Source organism: Chenopodium quinoa, unplaced genomic scaffold (assembly GCF_001683475.1).
Source record: "Chenopodium quinoa cultivar QQ74 unplaced genomic scaffold, ASM168347v1, whole genome shotgun sequence".
Lineage (NCBI taxonomy): Eukaryota > Viridiplantae > Streptophyta > Magnoliopsida > Caryophyllales > Amaranthaceae > Chenopodium > Chenopodium quinoa.
In genome coordinates this window covers 1,783,777-1,804,819 of record NW_018742810.1, presented here as the reverse complement: position 1 = coordinate 1,804,819, position 21,043 = coordinate 1,783,777, and the positions used below count along the sequence as shown (strand labels likewise).

The 21,043-nt window shown below is 39.3% G+C and overlaps 2 protein-coding genes across 2 annotated transcripts; both read left to right on the top strand.

Annotated features, from left to right (window-relative positions):
• Window positions 1-3,629: 3,629 nt before the first annotated feature.
• On the top strand, window positions 3,630-5,069 carry LOC110725098. Its single transcript, XM_021904566.1, has one exon. The coding sequence runs from the start codon at window positions 3,630-3,632 to the stop codon at window positions 5,067-5,069; it is 1,440 nt and encodes a 479-aa protein (XP_021760258.1).
• Window positions 5,070-5,231: 162 nt separating this feature from the next.
• LOC110725097 lies at window positions 5,232-6,709 on the top strand. The gene is made up of 2 exons (XM_021904565.1): window positions 5,232-6,314; window positions 6,689-6,709. Exons 1-2 carry the CDS (start codon window positions 5,232-5,234, stop codon window positions 6,707-6,709), a joined length of 1,104 nt encoding a protein of 367 aa, XP_021760257.1.
• The last annotated feature ends 14,334 nt before the right edge of the window (window positions 6,710-21,043 follow it).

The window sequence follows — 21,043 nt, the reverse complement described above, 5'->3', positions numbered from 1 at the left end:
CAACGGCTTAATCAAACTTTCCTTGCCAGGTCTCGACAATAATTTTTCACACCAACCTTGAATTCTTTGCCATAATCTCTCCTTAATGCTTGCAAAGATTACCTTTCTTGATTTTCCAATGATTGTTGGTAATCCCAACTATTTCTCATGTTTCTCCACTTCCTTTACCCCCAAAGTATCCACGATCTCTTGTCGACGACTTGCAGCAACCTTTTTACTAAAAACCACATCTGTTTTTATCAAGATTGACACTCTGTCCAGATGCTCTTTCATATTTGCTGATAATGTCAGCTATCACCGAGCGCTCTCTAACAGTGGCCTTGGCAAAAAGAATGCTATCGTCTGCAACAAAAACAAATTAGAAATTCGAGGGGCTCCCCGACATATTTTTGCACCATGTATCAGTTTTGCATTTGTCGCCTTTGTCAATAAAGTCGAGAACGCATCTGCAACAATGAGAAATAAATAAGCAGAGATCGGGCCTCCTTGTCTCAACCCTCTAGTCGGAGTGACTGATCTAGAAATCTGCCCATTTATTTTGAAAGAAAACCTGACACTTGACAGACAATCCAGAATCCTTCTCACCCAACTATCACAAAAACCCATTTATACATCACCCTCTCAAGAAAACCCCTCTCCACCATGTCATACGCCTTACTAATATCAAGCTTCATAGAAATCGTAGCGTCTCTTCCTTCACCCCTTCTCTTCATGGCATGAAATATCTCAAATGCTATTAGAGCATTATCTTGAATTAATCTCTTTGGAATAAAGGCACTCTGGTTCACAGAAATAATGTCATCCAAAAAAGATTTCATTTTGTTTGCAAGCGTTTTTGAGATAATTTTGTAGAGTACATTGCAACAACTAATTGGTCGAAATTCCTTCATGTATTTAGGATCTATACATTTAGGAATTAAAACCACACACGTTTTATTCACCACATTCAAATTTTCAGAACCATTCCACCAAGTCTTCATAAATCGAACAACATCATTACCGACAATATGCCAAAAATTTTGAAAAAAAAAAAAAGCATGCATACCATCGGGCCATGGAGCTTTGTTCGGGTGTATCTAGAATAAGGCATTTTATATTTCTTCTGCTGTCGGCTCAGTATTCAGGGCACTGTTCATCTCATCTGTAACAACCGACTCAATCCCTTCCAGAGCTTGCTCAAACTCACATGCCACAACTTTTTCAAGGTCCTTCTACCGGTCTCACCATACACCACCATCATCGAACAACCCACCAATATGATTCACATGTCTACGATTTCTAGCCTTTCGATGAAAGTACGCTGTCTTCTTGTCACCGTCCCTCATCTCATTCTCCCTCGCCCTTGCATGCTAGTATGATTCTTCCATCATATGTAAATCATCAAGCTGACTCGCCAATGTAGAACACTCCTCCAACATAGCAGCGTACGGTTCCCTCTCTTGAGCCGCTCTTAACTTCTTCTCCGCTTCTTTAATTAATATCCTTTATTAGCTTACCAAAGGTCTGGGCAGCCCAAGAAGCAAGGCTACCCGCACACCTAGTAAGCCGAGTAGCCATATCCTCATTAGGAACACCAGACCACGCCTCCTCTACAACCTTACCGCATTCTTCACTCGAGAACCACAGAGCTTCAAACTTGAACGCTTTGCTTTCCTTACCCCTGATAACTTGCTATTTGATATAATTTTAGGGTGTTTTGAACCTAGTTTACTTGATAAAAATTGCGTTTTGGTTCATTTTTACTCTATTATTATGCAATTTTTGTGTATCCTATGCTTCACGGGTTGTTGGTGTTTTTGTTGAGATTCTAGGTTCAAAATAACGACCAAATGGAGCCCATGGATACAAAGCCGAGGTTAGAAGCAAGAAGATGGTTGAAAGGAGCCAAGGAAAGGAGCAATATAGAAGAAAAGATGAAAAAAGGGCTCAGAAGAGGCTGCACGGCCGTGCCAGACCTTGCACGTCCGTGCAGGAGTGCTCCAGAAACTTAGAACATTCTGCCAAGGCCTGCACGGACGTGCCAAATTAAGCACGTCCGTGCAGATGTAGCTGCACGTCCGTGCCAATATCTGCACGTCCGTGCGGAGCTGCTCGATTCTTAGCAGTACGTTCTGCCTCATTTCTGCCCCCTCTGCACGTCCGTGCCGAATCTGGCACGACCGTGCTTATGCTTGCACGTCCGTGCCGAATCTGGCACGTCCGTGCGGACCTGCAGTCAAGCCCGATTCTTGTTTTCTCCGTCCTTTTTATTAGGGGGTCTTATAAATACCCCCTTTGAGCTCATTTGTAGGGGGGAGACAGTTTTTTTAGAGCTTTCTCTTAGTTTGGTAGTCTTAGAACATTAATTTCTCAATCATTAGTTAGTTCTCAATTATTAGCTTTGAAATATTCAAAATTCAACCATTGTAGAAGACAAGTTCCACCATTGTTGCTCACCTTGAAGCTTCATAGTAACCATTTCTTACTCATCTTTTCTACTTCTCTTTACTTTGTTGTTAATTATTTGCTAGTTCTTGCATGTTTTGGATTATTAATTAGCTTAATCCTTAGTTTGAACTTGTTCATGAATTGCTTGAAATCTTTAATTGCTTTAACCCCCATGGATTGTGAGTAGTCTAAATTCTAGGGTTTGGGCAAAACCCTCAATGTAGTCACTAATTACTTGTTGCATGTGCTAATTTGGTTGTTGTGGGATGTTAATTAGTTGAGCTTAAGTGGTTTAATTGCTTAGTTCTTGTATATGGCCATTGCTAGAACTATTTATCCAAGCTTTCTCAACGAAGGATCGAGAGATGAACTTGAGTTAGCTCCCTTATGCTTGATTGACCCGAAATGCCATGAGAATAGGGATTACCGGTCAAGGGAATGTTTATGTCATCGTGATTATGCTTTAACACTTGTTTTATGCTATGTAACCACGAGAGTAGGTTGTATTCATGATTCAAGTTATCCCTCTAGCTTGAGAGAGTAGTTGGGTGCGTTAGATGACTTCCCCTAATTTATCCCATTAATTTACCTTGATTGTGGCATGCTAATTGTGATTTGTGATGAAATTGAGTGGTATAACCCAAGCCCTAGATTCCTCTAAATATTGTTAACCTCCTCTTAGCTTAGTTGAATTGAATTAGAAGAAGTTACTCAAAACCAACCCAATTTAGAATTCATTTAGCTTATTTAAACGGTAGTACTTGGTGGTTGATTCAACGCCTCTCTTGGGTTCGACCCTTTCTTACCTTACTATTGTTAGTGAGACCAAGATAGGAATTATTATCTTTGGTAGGCTCGACGACGACCTATCAAATTTTGGCGCCGTTGCCGGGGAGGCAAAGTCACATTGAATGTATTATTGTTGAATGAGACTAGATGTGTGTATATGCATAGTAGTTTTCTTACCTTAATTTTTGTTTATGTGTGTTTAACTTGTGATAGTCATTGCTAAAGTTTTTCTTAGCTTTGTTTGACTTTGCATGACACGAAAGAGTAAGCAATCACCGCTTATTCCCGTTGATCCAGAGCTAAATAGGACTTTGAGAAACGTGAGGAGACTCTTGCAAGGCACACCCGAGTTTTCCATTGTATATTCGGATTCCGATCCGGAAGAGGTTTTTGGAACTAATGAAGAAGATAACATGGGAGAGAATCCTCCTCAACCATTGTTAAGAGACTATGACCACCCCAACGCATTCCAACTTCGGAGTGGCATACGTCTTCCCACCACAAATGCAAACAACTTTGAACTTTCACCTCAACTCATCCGTATAATTCAAAGCGATCAATTCGGAGGTAGTCCTCATGAGTGTCCTTTTGCTCATTTGGACAACTTTCTTGAGTTGTGTACAACCATCAAGCAAAACAACATTTCGGAAGAGTTCATCCGTATGCACATGTTTCAATTCTCCCTCCGTGATAAAGCAAGACATTGGTTGAGAACGGTTGAAGAGGGATCATTGAGTACATGGGACGAAGTCACTAGAGCCTTTCTTGGAAAGTATTGTCCTCCGGAAAAGACCGCCGAATTAAGAAGAAAGATCACCAATTTCAATCAAGACATTGATGAAACATTGAGTGAAGCTTGGGAGCGTTTCAAAGATTACACAAGGAAATGCCCCCACCATGGTTTTACATCATGGATCATTGTACAAAGCTTCTATGACGGTCTTACTCCTATTTCAAGGGCCAACCTTGATTCCGGGGCCGGTGGTAGCCTCAAAAAGCTATCGGTGGACGATGCATACAAGATGATTGAAGAAGTGGCCAAGCATTATGCATATGGAGGTGATAGAAGGCAACCTCAAACAAAGAAGGGCGGAATTCATGATCTTAGTGCAATAGATCTTATTGCATCAAAGTTTGATATGGTAGCTCACAAGCTAGATCAAGCCACCCTCACACCCTCAAGCTCTTCCTCGCAAGTCATGTCTTGTGAGACTTGTGGAGGAAATGATCACTTGTCCTCTTATTGCAACTCAACGAATCAAGAGCAAGCGGCGGCAATTGGGCAAAGGAATGAACAATACTCCCAATCCCACAATCAAAGTTGGAAGCCCCAACAAAACACGGGATGGAAGCAATACAACCAAGGCCCCCCACAAAATAACTACAACCAAAATCAAACCCAACCTCAATCTCAAAACCAACAAGCTCCATACCGCCATCCCAACCAAAGGGATCAAAACCACCAAATATCACAATATAACCAACCCGCTCCTCCTTCTCCACCTCCTCAAAAGACTAGCCTTGAGTCCGTTCTTGAAACTTTCATGACTCAACAAATAAGGAACAATGCGGAGATGAATGCAAACATCCAACAACTCCAAGCACATAATAAGATAATGGAGAGCCAATTAGCTCAAATTGCACAACAAGTTGGAAGTTCATCCTCCAATCCTAGTGGTCACTTTCCAAGCTCAACGGTAGTGAACCCAAAGGAGCAAGCTAAGGCTATCACTTTGAGATCGGGAAGGGGTTATGAGGGCCCGGTTATGAGTGAAGAGGAGCCACAAAAGAGAGATGAGGGAGTTGTGGTGAGAAGTGAGGATGATTTTGAAAATGAAGTAGTTGAAGTTTAGAGAAAAGAGCAAAAGAGTGATGAGGGAGCCACAAAGAAAGACGAGGGAGATGAAGAAAGAATAGAAAAGCCCCCTATGAGAGTATATAAGCCCCCCATTCCGTTTCCTCATATAATTGTAGAGAAGAAGTTGAATGAGAAGTTTTCAAAATTTCTTGAAGTCATGAGAGGACTTCAAGTGAACATCCCATTTCTTCATGCTATGTCACAAATGCCTACCTATGCAAAATTTTTGAAGGATCTTCTATCCAACAAGAGTAGGCTTGAAGAGAGTGCAACCATCTCCCTTCCTAAGGAGGTGAGTGCAATCATTCAAAACAAGCTTCCTCAAAAGCTTGGTGACCCCGGTAGCTATGCAATACCGGTGAAGATTGGAGATTTGGAAGCTATGGATGCTTTATGTGATCTTGGGGCAAGTGTGAGCTTGATGCCCTATTCTATTGCAAAGACCTTGAAAGTTGGAGACTTGAAACCAACAAGAATGTCCTTACAACTAGCCGACCGCACGGTTAGGCTACCTTTGGGGATTCTTGAAGATGTGCCGGTTCAAGTTGGAAGAGTATTTGTGCCATGTGATTTTGTAGTAATGGAGATGGAAGAAGATTCAAGAGTACCCCTCATTTTGGGGAGACCATTTTTGAACACCGCGGGAGTGGTGATTGATATGAAGGAAGGAAGATTGACTTTGAATGTGGGAGATGAGAAAATTTCATTTTCATTCTCACAAACTTTGAAAAAGCCATTGATTGATGAAGTTCATAGAATTGACACATTGGAGAAGGACTTAGAAGAGTTCCGAGAAAGATTGTATGAAAGAGATCCTTTACAAGCTACCTTAACGGGAAGCTTAGTTGAGGAGGGTGAAGAAGCAAAGGGGTATGATCTCTTGCTCAACCAACCTTTGGCCCACAAGGTGATAAAATTTGAAGTGCTTAACGTGGAGGCAAAAGAGGAGAGGACTACGCCTCCTCCTAAGGTTGAACTTAAACCCCTTCCCCCTCTACTTAAATATGCGTTTCTTGATGATAGTGAGAATTATCCCGTTATTGTCAATGCTAAGCTCGATGACACCTCTCTTGAGAAACTCCTAGTTGTTTTAAGGAAGTATAGAGATGTCATTGGGTACAAAATTGATGACATTAAGGGGATAAGTCCCACCATATGCATGCATAAAATTCTACTTGATGATGATCATGCTTCCTCGATTGAGCACCAAAGAAGGCTCAATCCCAATATGAAGGAAGTGGTAAAAAAAGAAGTTTTAAAACTTCTTGAGGCGGGCATAATCTATCCTATCTCCGATAGTAAGTGGGTTAGCCCGGTTCAAGTTGTGCCTAAAAAGGGAGGCATGACCATCATAAAAAATGATAAGGGTGAGACCATTTCTACGAGGTCGGTCACCGGGTGGAGGATGTGCATTGATTATCGAAAATTGAATAAATCCACCCGGAAAGACCACTTCCCACTCCCCTTCATTAATCAAATATTGGAAACACTAGCATCACATAGTCATTATTGCTTCTTGGATGGATACTCGGGATTCTTTCAAATACCAATCCAACCCAAGGACCAAGAAAAGACTACATTCACATGTCCTTTTGGCACCTTTGCATATCGAAGAATGTCATTTGGGCTTTGTAATGCACCTTCCACATTTCAAAGGTGTATGATGTCTATTTTTTCCGACATGCTTGAATCATCAATTGAGGTATTCATGGATGAATTTTCTGTTTTTGGTTCATCTTTTGACACTTGTCTTTCAAATTTGATTAAAGTGTTAAAAAGATGTCAAGAGGTGAACTTAGTTTTGAATTGGGAGAAATGTCATTTCATGGTAGAGGAGGGAATTGTTCTTGGTCATGTGATTTCTAGTAGGGGCATTGAGGTAGATCGTGCCAAGATTGAAGTAATTGAGCGCCTCCCACCCCCTACAAATGTGAAGGGGATAAGGAGTTTTCTTGGACATGCGGGTTTTTACCGCCGGTTCATAAAGGATTTTTCAAAAATCGCAAAGCCGCTCACTCAATTGTTGGTAAAAGATGCCCCTTTTGTGTTTACTAATGATTGTTTGCTAGCATTTGATAGGTTGAAGGAGGCCTTGATTTCGGCTCCTATCATTCAACCCCCTAATTGGGAGCTTCCTTTCGAGCTTATGTGTGATGCTTCGGATTTCGCTGTTGGGTCCGTTCTTGGACAAAGGAAGGACAAGAAGCTCCATGCTATCTATTATACTAGAAAAACATTGGATGAGGCACAAAGGAATTACACAACCACGGAAAAGGAGTTTCTAGCCATTGTTCATGCAATTGAGAAGTTTAGGTCCTACTTGTTGGGCTCTAAGGTCATAGTCTTCACCGACCATGCGGCCTTGAAGTACCTCTTGTCTAAGAAGGAACCTAAGCCAAGATTGATACGGTGGGTCTTGCTCTTGCAAGATTATGATATTGAGATTAGAGACAAGAAGGGTGCCGAAAATGTTGTGGCCGATCATCTTTCACGGTTGCCTATCTTTGTAGGTGATCTTGATAACTTGCCAATTGATGATTCATTTCCGGATGATCGACTATTTGCTATCCTTCAAGTACCGGCACCATGGTTTGCGGACATTGCAAACTACTTGTCTTGCTCTATTCTTCCTCCCGACCTCACCTATCAACAAAAAAGGAAGTTTCTTCATGATGTTCGCCAATACTTTTGGGACGACCCCTTGCTCTTCAAACAAGGTGTTGATGGCCTTTTTAGAAGGTGTGTCCCGGATGATGAAATTGAAAGTGTTATCACAATGTGTCACTCATCACCTTGTGGAGGACATATGAGTGCTAACAAAACTTTGGCAAAGATCTTACAATGTGGTTTCTATTGGCCTTCCATGTTCAAAGATGTGTGGGGTGTAGTGAAAGCTTGTGACCGATGTCAAAGAACCGGCAATATCTCAAGAAGAAGTGAAATGCCATTGAACAACATTCTTGAGTTGGAGATTTTTGATGTATGGGGCCTTTCCCAACCTCTTTTGGTAATAAATTCATTCTTGTGGCCGTCGATTACGTGTCAAAATGGGTAGAAGCGGTTGCATCTCCTACTAATGATGCTAAGGTGGTGGTCAAACTCTTCAAGAAGGTCATTTTTCCGAGGTTTGGGGTGCCACGTGCCGTCATTAGTGATGGAGGTTTGCATTTTGCAAAGCGGTCCTTCCAAGCTCTTCTTGAGAAGTACGGTGTGAGGCACAAGGTGTCATTGGCTTACCACCCTCAAACAAGTGGTCAAGCCGAAATTTCAAACCGGGAGATAAAGATGATCTTAGAGAAGACGGTGGATAGGTCTAGAAAGGATTGGTCTATGAAGCTAGATGATGCTCTATGGGCCTACCGCACCGCATTCAAGACTCCCATTGGCACCACCCCTTACAAGCTAGTATATGGGAAATCATGCCATTTACCGGTAGAACTTGAGCATCGTGCTCATTGGGCTATTAAAACGTTGAACTTTGACCTTCAAAGTGCCGGTGAAAAGAGGTTACTTGACCTCCATGCCTTGGAAGATCTAAGATTGGATGCATATGAGAATGCACGGATCTACAAGGAAAAGACCAAGGCTTGGCATGACAAGCATATCAACAAAAGAGAGTTCAAGGAAGGTGACAAGGTCCTACTATTCAATTCCCGGTTGAAGTTGTTTCCGGGTAAGCTAAAATCAAGATGGAGTGGACCTTTTACCGTCAAGAAGGTGTTCCCATATGGTGCAATCGAAATTTCCAAAGAGAATGGTGAACCGTTCAAAGTAAATGGCCAAAGGCTAAAAGCGTACTTTGACGGTTTTGTGAATGAAGAGGCAAAAGTTGTTCACCTTGATGAGTTCGATATTCCTCACTAACATTTGATCCCGCAATGTTGTCAAGCTAGTGACGTTAAAGAAGCGCTTCCGGGAGGCAACCCGAGTTCCTCACTCCCCCTCAATTATTATTATTTCATTTGTTTTATTTTTATTTTTATTAACCCTTTTTCTTTTATTTATATATATATATATATATATCTTTTTGTAGGTATCTATATATATAAAAAAAAAGGGGAAAGAAGAAGAAATCGTGCACCATCAGATATGCACGGACGTGCAGAACATCGCACGTCCGTGCAGACGAAGGCAGAACTTGACTGGTGAAATCTGAAGCTTCGCACGTCCGTGCCAAAAATAAACACGTCCGTGCCAAAAATCAGCACGTCCGTGCCAACCACTGCACGTCCGTGCACTCGAGGACAGAACAGATTGCCATTCTGCCAGGAATCTGCACGTCCGTGCCAAAACCTGCACGTCCGTGCAGATTCAATTTGAACAGCAATATGCCGATTTTTCTATAAAAAAAAATAAAAAAAAATAAAAAAAAAATAAAACTTACACCAGCCCCACCCCACAATTCTCACTCCTCTTTCATACTCAAACTCTACTTCCTCCTCCATACTCCATACTACTACTATTTCTCCATACCTTATTCTCACCCATCAAACTCCATTTTTCACTTAAATCCCAACTCTAAACTACAAATTTCACTCCTCTTTCAACATTCTTCACAAATTACTACCCCTTTTCACCATCAAAACCCCAAAGTACCAAAATTTTCTCAAACCCTAACTTTCAAAATTGATTTGGGGGTTTCTTGAATTTTGATTCTTTAAGCAAATTGGGTGAACAAGGGCCATCAATCAACAACAAGGAGTACTAGAAAGGTTCATTTGCGGGTTCTACACCCACGACATTCTTGGTATAATCTTTCCAATCTCAAGCTCTTCCTTTATAGTTTAAATGCTTGTTGGTTGATATTATGAGTAGTAATAGTTGAAATTGTTGACATTTTGTTAAGTAATTGTGATTGTTGTTAGTTTAGTAGTATAAAAGAAAAAAAAATTTGGTGAATTGTGAGCATTGAAATTTTGGTTGGTGATAGGTTTGTGTGAGTATAGATGCTTTTGGTGTTGGATTGTTGAATTGTTGTTGGTAAATTGTGCACATTGACAATTTTGGTGTTTGATTGTTTGAATTGATAAGATCATTGTTGGTAATTTTCGGGCTTGTTCTTGTTGTGTGTTGGTTAGGTGGAAGACTTAGAGCCTTGTGTGTTCAAATACTTGTTCATTAGGTGTTGTGCTTGCTTGAAGTGTTCTAAAAAAATTTGATCATGTCAAGAAGAAACCAACCAAGAAACACCTCATCCGCTAGGCTTAGAAACCCTCCACCTCCATCAACCGTCGAACCACCACAAGTGGACACCTTAGGTATTGTCTTTAATAATTCGGATTTCATGGCCAACTACCTAAGAATTAGTAGGAGAAGAATTCGGCCAACGAAATTTTACAACCATGAGGTAGCCGAAGCCTTAGGTGTAGAGAATGATGTTAGACAACTTTTTTTTCAAACCGGTGTCCCAAATTGGTTAGAAATGCATGCTAACACCTATAAACGGCTTACCTTAGAATTCCTCTCCTCACTATATGTCCACCGAGATAACCGCAACAACCCCCGTTACCTGACCTTCCAATTGATGAACACCCATCACAAGATGACCATAGAACAAGTAAATCAAGCATTTGGGTGGCCAACGGATGGCAAATTCGAACCTAAGGATAAGCCTTCCCGAAAGCATAACCCGGGATCTTTTTGGAGAAAAATCACCGGCCTATTTACTAGAGATCCTAGGACCGACAAGGCCACGGCCATAGTACACCCCGCCTTTAGACTATCCCAGCGCCTAATAGCTAATACTATTTTTGCTAGGGGAGATAGTTCGGGTGTAGTTTCTAACCGTGAGTTGCTTTTTCTTTGGCACTTGAGTGAGGGTGACGAGAGGTTGAACTTAGGGGCTTGGCTTGTAGACCACCTAGATGATGTATCCTCGGGGAGTGGAGTGATAACAATTGGGGGGATGATCACTATTATTGCTGCTTTTCTTGATCTTAATTTTGCAGATTTGGAAATCATTCCCGGGCCAACGACACTTGACATCCGCTCCCTCAAGGATATGCATTGGTTGAAGGAAGATGAAGAGGGTAGGACCTACACGTGGATGGTAAGTAGGCGCCCCTATGCAACTTTGCCAAATCCGGAAGCCACGGTTATTTACGACCCCGAGAATTGGGTCTTTGAGCCGGATTTTGAGTGGATTCCGGGTGGAGAAGATGACCAAGCCCAAGGCGGTGAGGAACAATTCCAACAACAACAACAACAACAACAACATCATCAACAATTTCAACAGCAACAACATCATCAACAATTTCAACAGCAACAACATCTTCATCAACAACACGAGTTCCAACAAAGGGACCAAGAGGGTTACCAAGATCAAGGTGTGGGTGAAAATAACCCATACCTCTCTTTTGAGCAGCAAGTAGCCAACATGAATGCGAATTTTGCCCGCATGACCACCGAATTCGAGACCTTAAGGAAATCAAACGAAGACACGAGGACTTCTTTTGACAATATGAGAACAAGTTTCGAAAGTCTCAGATCGGAGTTGGGCGATTTCCGCACTGTGTACCGGCATCTCTACCCAGGGGGCTCAAGCTCCCAAGGGTGCCCGAACCAATGAGTTAGTTTCTTCCTCCCCTTCTCTTTGTGCTTGCATTGCTTTAACATTGGGGACAATGTTTATGATAGCTTGGGGGGGAGTGTTCTCTCATGTGTCATTGGTTCGTGTTGTGTTTTCGTGTTTGCATGTTGTTTATTCCCATTCTCTTCTTCCCTAACATCCAAATCCTTTAAATCCAAATTTGCTCCCTTTGAAATCCAATACCCTAAATCCAAATTTCTTATCTTGTGAATACCTCTCTTATCTTTTCATTTAGATGTATAGTTTTTTTTTTATTATTTTTATGCTTAGTTTAGCTAGCCTAATGCTGTAATTTTTCATTTCTTACTCAAAAAAAAAAAAATATCGAAAAACGAAAAAATATTGAAAAATGAAAAATTGCCCAAGGATGAAACTCAAATGACGACGCTAATATGTTTTGCTTGCTTGACTCTTGAGTGATGAGTAAAAGTTCTTTTAGAAGGGTTTATGCAAGAGTTGGGGTCATTTAGAGGTCTATTAATCCTGGTTGCATTAGTGTATATGAAATGAAAGTCGATGAATGCTCAATTGCACGTCTAGCATAGGACCTATGGATACAAAGCCGAGGTTAGAAGCAAGAAGATGGTTGAACTACCAAATGGAGCCCATGGATACAAAGCCGAGGTTAGAAGCAAGAAGATGGTTGAAAGGAGCCAAGGAAAGGAGCAATATAGAAGAAAAGATGAAAAAAGGGCTCAGAAGAGGCTGCACGGCCGTGCCAGACCTTGCACGTCCGTGCAGGAGTGCTCCAGAAACTTAGAACATTCTGCCAAGGCCTGCACGGACGTGCCAAATTAAGCACGTCCGTGCAGATGTAGCTGCACGTCCGTGCCAATATCTGCACGTCCGTGCGGAGCTGCTCGATTCTTAGCAGTACGTTCTGCCTCATTTCTGCCCCCTCTGCACGTCCGTGCCGAATCTGGCACGACCGTGCTTATGCTTGCACGTCCGTGCCGAATCTGGCACGTCCGTGCGGACCTGCAGTCAAGCCCGATTCTTGTTTTCTCCGTCCTTTTTATTAGGGGGTCTTATAAATACCCCCTTTGAGCTCATTTGTAGGGGGGAGACAGTTTTTTTAGAGCTTTCTCTTAGTTTGGTAGTCTTAGAACATTAATTTCTCAATCATTAGTTAGTTCTCAATTATTAGCTTTGAAATATTCAAAATTCAACCATTGTAGAAGACAAGTTCCACCATTGTTGCTCACCTTGAAGCTTCATAGTAACCATTTCTTACTCATCTTTTCTACTTCTCTTTACTTTGTTGTTAATTATTTGCTAGTTCTTGCATGTTTTGGATTGTTAATTAGCTTAATCCTTAGTTTGAACTTGTTCATGAATTGCTTGAAATCTTTAATTGCTTTAACCCCCATGGATTGTGAGTAGTCTAAATTCTAGGGTTTGGGCAAAACCCTCAATGTAGTCACTAATTACTTGTTGCATGTGCTAATTTGGTTGTTGTGGATGTTAATTAGTTGAGCTTAAGTGGTTTAATTGCTTAGTTCTCGTATATGGCCATTGCTAGAACTATTTATCCAAGCTTTCTCAACGAAGGATCGAGAGATGAACTTGAGTTAGCTCCCTTATGCTTGATTGACCCGAAATGCCATGAGAATAGGGATTACCGGTCAAGGGAATGTTTATGTCATCGTGATTATGCTTTAACACTTGTTTTATGCTATGTAACCACGAGAGTAGGTTGTATTCATGATTCAAGTTATCCCTCTAGCTTGAGAGAGTAGTTGGGTGCGTTAGATGACTTCCCCTAATTTATCCCATTAATTTACCTTGATTGTGGCATGCTAATTGTGATTTGTGATGAAATTGAGTGGTATAACCCAAGCCCTAGATTCCTCTAAATATTGTTAACCTCCTCTTAGCTTAGTTGAATTGAATTAGAAGAAGTTACTCAAAACCAACCCAATTTAGAATTCATTTAGCTTATTTAAACGGTAGTACTTGGTGGTTGATTCAACGCCTCTCTTGGGTTCGACCCTTTCTTACCCTTACTATTGTTAGTGAGACCAAGATAGGAATTATTATCTTTGGTAGGCTTGACGACGGCCTATCAACCCCTCTCAAAATAATTATCGCCTTTCAATAAAATTTGGACATGGTCGGAGTGATAAATAGGAAAATGTCGTACCTCATGATGGGGAAAGAGATCGCACCACCCTCAATCCGCCAAAAACTTGTCTAGCCTTTCCCTCTTAAAAGTCGCCGGTGACGTTCCCTTTTCCATGTAAAAATGCTACTCTTATATTCCAAATCCCTCATGCAACAGTCATCAATCATACTACGAAAAGCATCCATGAGTCTCTGATAGGCCGTCGTCAAGCCTATTAAAGATAAATCTTATCTTAGTCTCACTAACTAATAGCAAGGGTAAGAAAGGGTCGAACCCAAGAGAGGCGTTGAATCATCCACCGAGATATTACCGTTAAATAAGCTAAATGAAGTCGGTATTGGTTTGGTCTTAAGTAACTTCTACTAATTCAATTCAACTAAAGCTAAGAGGAGATTAACAATATTTAGAGGAATCTAGGGCTCGAGTTATACCACTCAACTTCATCACAAATCACAATTAACATACAACAATCAAGGTGAAATAAGGGGATAAAATAGGGGAAGTCATCTAAGGCACCCAACTACTCTCTCAAGCTAGAGGGATTACTTGAATCATGAATCTGTTAGGTTTACAGTGATTTCAATAAAGAAAACACTTAAAATATGTGTAGGAACAAAACCTAAATTATATGATTACAATATAAATTGTAAAATCAAATGCAATACAATGTATTACAATCAAGTATTAGAAATGTCAAAGAAATTACTCAAAATTTTCAAAGACTACACTAGTGTGAAAAATCAAACTTGCCTTTCCTCCAAGCCGATAACATCAAGCATGAACATGAAAATAATAATGTCCCGTAAGACTTAAACCTTGATACACTGTCAAAGGCGTGTATACACTTTCCTAAAGAGGTTTATTTCCCCCACACGATGCTTAGGTTAAACCGGAAATCCTCTTTGAGATACAATTAACAGCAAATTTCGTTCTTAACACTAGAATCGAAATACAATGAACAATTCACAAAGAAGGCTAAATTTCAAGAGTTTTCAAAGAGAATTTTACAAGATTTCTCAATGAAAAGTGAAGAATTATTTTTCTTGGAAAGGAAGAACAAGAGAGAAAACTGAATTCTCATCTATCTCTCAATCGCATCTTTTTTAATATATGGAGTGTATGTGGGGAGCCGGAATGTCCTGCCCGCGGATTAGGGTGTTGCGCCCGCGGGACTGAGGAGAGCCCTTTTCCCATGGCGCGGCCTGGCATCTCCAGAAAATAGGGTGTGAACCATGTTCACCATGTCCTCGCCCGCGGGTTAGACTACCGCGCCCGCGGCCCAAGCACTCACGCGCGCGGCCTTAGATGCCGCGCCCCCGGCCCTCTGGCAGTTGCTGTTTTTCGATCTTTTATTAAAAAGATGCGATTGAGAGATAGATGAGAATTCAATTTTCTCTCTTGCTCTTCCTCTCCAAGAAAAATAATTCTTCACTTTTCATTGAGAAATCTTGCAAACTTCTCTTTGAAAACTCTTAAAATTTAGCCTTCTTTGTGAATTGTTCATTGTATTTCGATTCTAGTGCTAAGAACGAATTTTGCTGTCAATTGTATCTCAAAGAGGATTTCCGGTTTAACCCAAGCACCGTGTGGGGGAAATAAACCTCTTTAGATTGTTAGGTTTACAGTGATTTCAATAAAGAAAACACTTAAAATATGTGTGGGAACAAAACCTAAATTATATGATTACAATATAAATTATAAAATCAAATATAATACAATGTATTACAATCAAGTACTAGAAATGTCAAAGAAATTACTGGAAATTTTCAAAGACTACACTAGTGTGAAAAATCAAACTTGTCTTTCCTCCAAGCCGATAACATCAAGCATGAACATGAATACCCAACCACTAATAGAAGAGTCATCCTTTTTGTAAGTGATCCAGCTAGCATCTGAAAACCCTTCTAAAACCGAAGGAAATCCACTATAAGTCAGACCATAGTCTAACGTACCCTTAAGGTACCTCAAGACCCTCCGAATTGCAAACCAATGCTGTACACCCGGGTTACTAGTAAATCTACTAAGTTTCCCAACAGCCAATGCAATATCTGGTCTTGTACTCGTCATGGCATACATCAAGGATCCAATTATCCTTGAATATTCCAATTGGGAAACCATTTTCCCTGAATTCTTAACCAATTTAATATTAGGTTCCATGGGGGTGTTCACGGGACACTTATCAAACATATTAAACCGTTTGATCATCTTCTCAATATAATGAGATTGGCTTAAGATAAGTCTTCCATTGTCCCTAATAATCTTGATGCCCAAAATGACATCTGCCTCCCACAAATCCTTCATCTGAAAAGATGAGGATAAGAATTCCTTGGTCAATTCTTCTTGTTGTAGACTAGTACCGAAGATAAGCATATCATCAACATATAGACAAATGATGACACGATGACCTTTGCCATCAAATTTGCTATATATACACTTATCTGCTTGATTCATTTTGAATCCAAAGGACAAAATTGTGTCATCAAATTTCTGATGCCACTGCTTTGGTGCTTGTTTAAGCCATACAACGACTTAACCAATTTACACACCTTATCTTCCTGTCCTTCCAAAACAAACCTGTCAGGTTATTTCATATACACTTCTTCCTCTAGATATCCATAAAGGAATGCCGTTTTGACATCCATTTAATGAATCACTAGATTATATACCGACATTGCAATCAATAACCTTATGGGAAATAATCAACACCATGCTTTTGCCTAAAGCCTTGGATAACCAATCTGGCTTTAAATTTCACTATGGAGCCATCCGGTCTCCTTTTCCTAGTGAAAATCCACTTGCAACCAAGAGGTCTGCAATCGGAAGGTAAATCCTCTAAGACCCAGGTATTATTTCCCATGATGGAATCCATCTCATCATTTATAGCTTCCTTCCAAAATGCACTATGTTGAGAAGATATGGCCTCGCTATAACTCTTTGGGTCACCATCCACATTAAAATAATATGGAATAGAAGAATGATGAGTCTATTTTATATATATTTTTATTTGTCGTCCCACGGTCATATTTGTGTTTATTTGAGCTCTACGGTGCTATTTTTATTACTAACATACGTTTTCTAGTGTTTTTGTAGAGTTGGTATTATTTTGTAGGAATTTACAGATTTATAATAATTCCGGAGCTTATTGAGCCACTACGAAAATATTAGAGTCGGATCGTATTTTATGAACGAGTATTTAAAGCTCAAGACCGTACTAAATAAATTTAGTTCGGTGATTAAGGACTTGATTGGTGAAGAAGGTCCAAGTTTAACAAGCTACTATTATGGACCAAGTAATGGCTCACAATTGGATCTGCTGGCCGTGAATTAGAGGGCCTGGTCAGGCGGCCCAATGCCTGATCGGGCAAGTGTGCTGCAATCTTGTTGCTGGTCGGTTTACTACAGCTTTGGACCCATTGATAATACCCATCTTTCACGGTTAAAGGAGCCTGCATGTTCTTTGCTTCATTAGTGGGCTTCGTTGCAAAGCCCATTAGACCTTTATTTAGTCGGTGGGCTTGTTTAGCTTAGGATTTCTTTTATAAATAATAGTAGTAGTATGTAATGAGGGGGAGGTGAGTTAGATTAATTCTTTTAGTCCTTAGTTTTGTTTTCCCGCAGCTTTCGATTAAATCTTTTTGTTATTAGCTTTTAATCTTGTTAAGCTTTTCGTTAGGTAGCTTTTGGTAGTATTAGTTTTGTTCAGATTTTCTATTCTTACGTTGGATTAGCTTAGTTTTCATTAGCTTTAATTGGATTTCGTTGCTATTCCTTATTACACATTTTTATTATTATTTCCTCTTGTTACGTTTTTACGATTATATAATTATGCGTATTATTGTTGTTTTTCTTTAGCCTTGATTATCATTGTTTTATCATAGCCTTTATTATTATTGTGTTTATATTATGTTTTATTGCTTTGATTAATTTAATTTTAATCATGCGTGAGTAGTTTCATACTAGGGTTTGTGGGGATATAAATAATATAAAGGGGTAATTTATTATTGTTGATTGTTAATGTTTTAGATTAATTTCTTATTGATTGATTTACTGCTATGCAATTAGATTAGCGCTTTTTTAATTGTATGAGTTATGCAATATTGATTCAAGATTCGAGAGATGAGAATTGATGTTTAGGCTTAGTTTCAATAGGCAGGTTAATTTATAAATGGTTAAGTCAAGATTCGAGAGATGCGATTTAATACCGGTAGATTAATTCTGTGATTATAATACGTAGCGAAAGCCCTTTATGATCTGATTAATTTATGCATTGATAATTGATTGTTATGTTTTACCCTGGAATTTTATTTAATGGTGAACCTATACCCTAGGCCTTTTATTATTATTTTCCTCCCTTATTCAACTTGCTTTAGTTTAATTATCATTAAAAACAATTTGGTTACATGATAATTTAGATTAGTTTAATTAATTAGGAATAGAAAGATTTGTTTCCCTGTGGATTCGACCCTACTTCCCTATCTACTTTAGCTAGAGGACTTAGGTAATTCTTTTGATTAGGTGATACGACTTTAGCATGTCATAGAACTAAGGAAATCCCTAAAACCTTCAACTAAATAAATTATAAAGTCATCAAGAGGGTTTCTAGGTCTTCATTCCCTAGTACTTCTCCTAACTTGAGGAGTTTCAACATTCTCATTATCGAATGCAACTTCATGAGTTTCAAGTTGATCATTCAACTCTACTATCTCCCTATTGTTGGCACTGATTTGTAGATCTTTCGGTCTACTCATTGATGAAAACCGATTTTCATCAAAAATTACATCTCTTGACTCAATAACCGAATGAATCGATATATAGTCATTTTGTTCTATTACATAGAACCTATAGGTTTTTGCTATGCTCAGCATAACCTATAAAAATGCAATCCAAGCCCCTTTCACCGAGCTTTCTTTTCTTGTTACCAGGCACTCTTACAATTTCCCTACAACCCCAAACCTTGAGATACTTCAAGTTTGGCTTTCTTTTGTATCATAGTTCATAAGGAGTAGATTGTTTATCCTTAGTGGCAACCCGATTAAGAATGTGACAAGCTATCAACATTGCTTCACCCCAGAACCCTTCACTCAAACCAGAGTAAGATAACATGGAATTAACCATCTTTTCAAGAATTCTGTTTTTCCTTTCAGCTACACCATTTGACTGTGGTGCACAACCTGTTGTAGTCTTATGAATTATACCCAAAGATTGGAAATAATCTGGATCATAATATTCCCCTCCCTTATCAGTTCTTATTCTCTTAATTAATGATTCTACTTGCAGTTCTACTTCCCTTTTATAAATATCAAACTTTATTAAAGCTTCATCTTTTAGTGTAAAAGATAAACATAACAAAACCTAGAATAATCATCTATAAACGTAATCATGTATCTTTTATTCCCCAAGGAGTACTATGAAAATCACACAAGTCACTATGGATCAGTTCTAAAATATTAGAACTTCTCTCAACTCTCTTAAAAGGAGTTCTAGTGATCTTGTTCAACATACAAGTAGTAAATTTATCAGGAGAAATATCACACGAAGGTATCAATTCTTGCTTTGACATGAAAAACATTTTATTATAATTCACATGTCCTAATCTAGAATGCCATAAGTCAAACATATTCAAATCAACATGATTATCATTGACATCAACATTCAAAACAAATTATCCAATACACCACTCTCTTTCAATGAGAGTTTAAACAAACCATTATCCAAATAACAACGACTTATAAATGTTACACCCCTAGTAATAATGCATCTATTAGCTTCAAATACAAGTTTATAGCCAACACTATTCAGGGTAGGCTCGGATACAAGATTCCTACTAATTTCCGGAGCATACAAAACATTCCTAAGAATAATTGCAGTCCCAGAACTAAACACAAGCTCAACTTGTCCTCTTCCAAGAACCTTGATGGTAGAGTTGTTCCCCATGAAGAGGCCTTCTCCATCAACAACCCTTTGAAAGGTTTTGAACCAATGTTTACTCTTGCACACGTGCCTTGAAGCCCCCGAATCAATCCACTATGAGTCATCATCTTGCACCATAAAAATGTTAGGATCCGTTGCATTTAAGTCCAAACCGGAATTAAATTCAACCTCATGACATGGATTACCTTTGGTGGGTGGGTCCTTGATTTCAGTAGCACGACCCTCCTTGGCTTTTTCCATTCTTTTCTTAAAAGAAAAATAGTCCTTCTTGCGGTGACCAACTTTACCGCATTCCCAACAAGTAAACTTGTTACTTGTCATTTTCTTTTTGGACTTATTCTTGAAAGAATTGTCATTCTTTCTCTTTCCACTAGTAGATGCACTAGCTCTTCCTTCATCTACCATATTAACGGTAGATGTACTAGGATTTCCATCCTTAGCACCTTCCATGGCACGAATCCCTTCTTCAATTTGAAGATGGGTGGCCAAACCGGACAACGTCATGTCCTTCTTCTTATGTTTCAAACCATGCCTAACATTCTTCCAACTAGGGGGTAACTTATCTATAATACTATAAACAACAAATAACTCATTCATGGCTATTCCATGTTGTTCCAAGCTACCATAAATACGTTGCAATTCATGAAATTGGTCCATTATGGACCGATCATCAACAAATTTAAAGTTATTGAAATTGCTAACTAAAAATTTCTTACTTGAAAGCGTCTTCCGCCATGTATTTACTTTCCTAGGACTCCCAAAGCTCCTTAGCCGATTCTACATTTTTGGTAGACGTCAAAAAGATCATCCTCCATCTCGTTCAATATGTGACCACGACATATGAAATCGTCGTTGTCCCACTTCAATCTCTCTTGAACGGATTCCAAGGTTTCATTCTCATGTTCATCCGGCCTTGGAGTACTTATCACATAGGTAACATTCAAAGATGTAAGAAGAAAATACATTTTCTTCTTCCATCTTTGAAATTCAACACCGTCAAACTTTTTAAGTTTGACAAAGTTAGTAGTCAATTCCTTCACACTAGACATACTTGATTAAATTCTAGTAAACCTCTTTAGATTGTTAGGTTTACAGTGATTTCAATAAAGAAAACACTTAAAATATGTGTAGGAACAAAACCTAAATTATATGATTACAATATAAACTGTAAAATCAAATACAATACAATGTATTACAATCAAGTATTAGAAATGTCAAAGAAATTATTGGAAATTTTCAAAGACTACACTAGTGTGAAAAATCAAACTTGCCTTTCCTCCAAGCCGATAACATCAAGCATGAACATGAGAATAATAATGTCCCG

What these genes read in the sequence shown, in the direction of transcription:
- LOC110725097 (XM_021904565.1), top strand. Translation starts at nt 5,232, where the DNA reads ATGAGAGGACTTCAAGTGAACATCCCATTTCTTCATGCTATGTCACAA. An exon ending in ATCCCAATATGAAGGAAGTG is followed by an intron (nt 6,315 to 6,688) that starts GTAAAAAAAGAA and finishes TGCATATCGAAG; the next exon opens with AATGTCATTTGGGCTTTGTA.
- LOC110725098 (XM_021904566.1), top strand. Translation starts at nt 3,630, where the DNA reads ATGGGAGAGAATCCTCCTCAACCATTGTTAAGAGACTATGACCACCCC.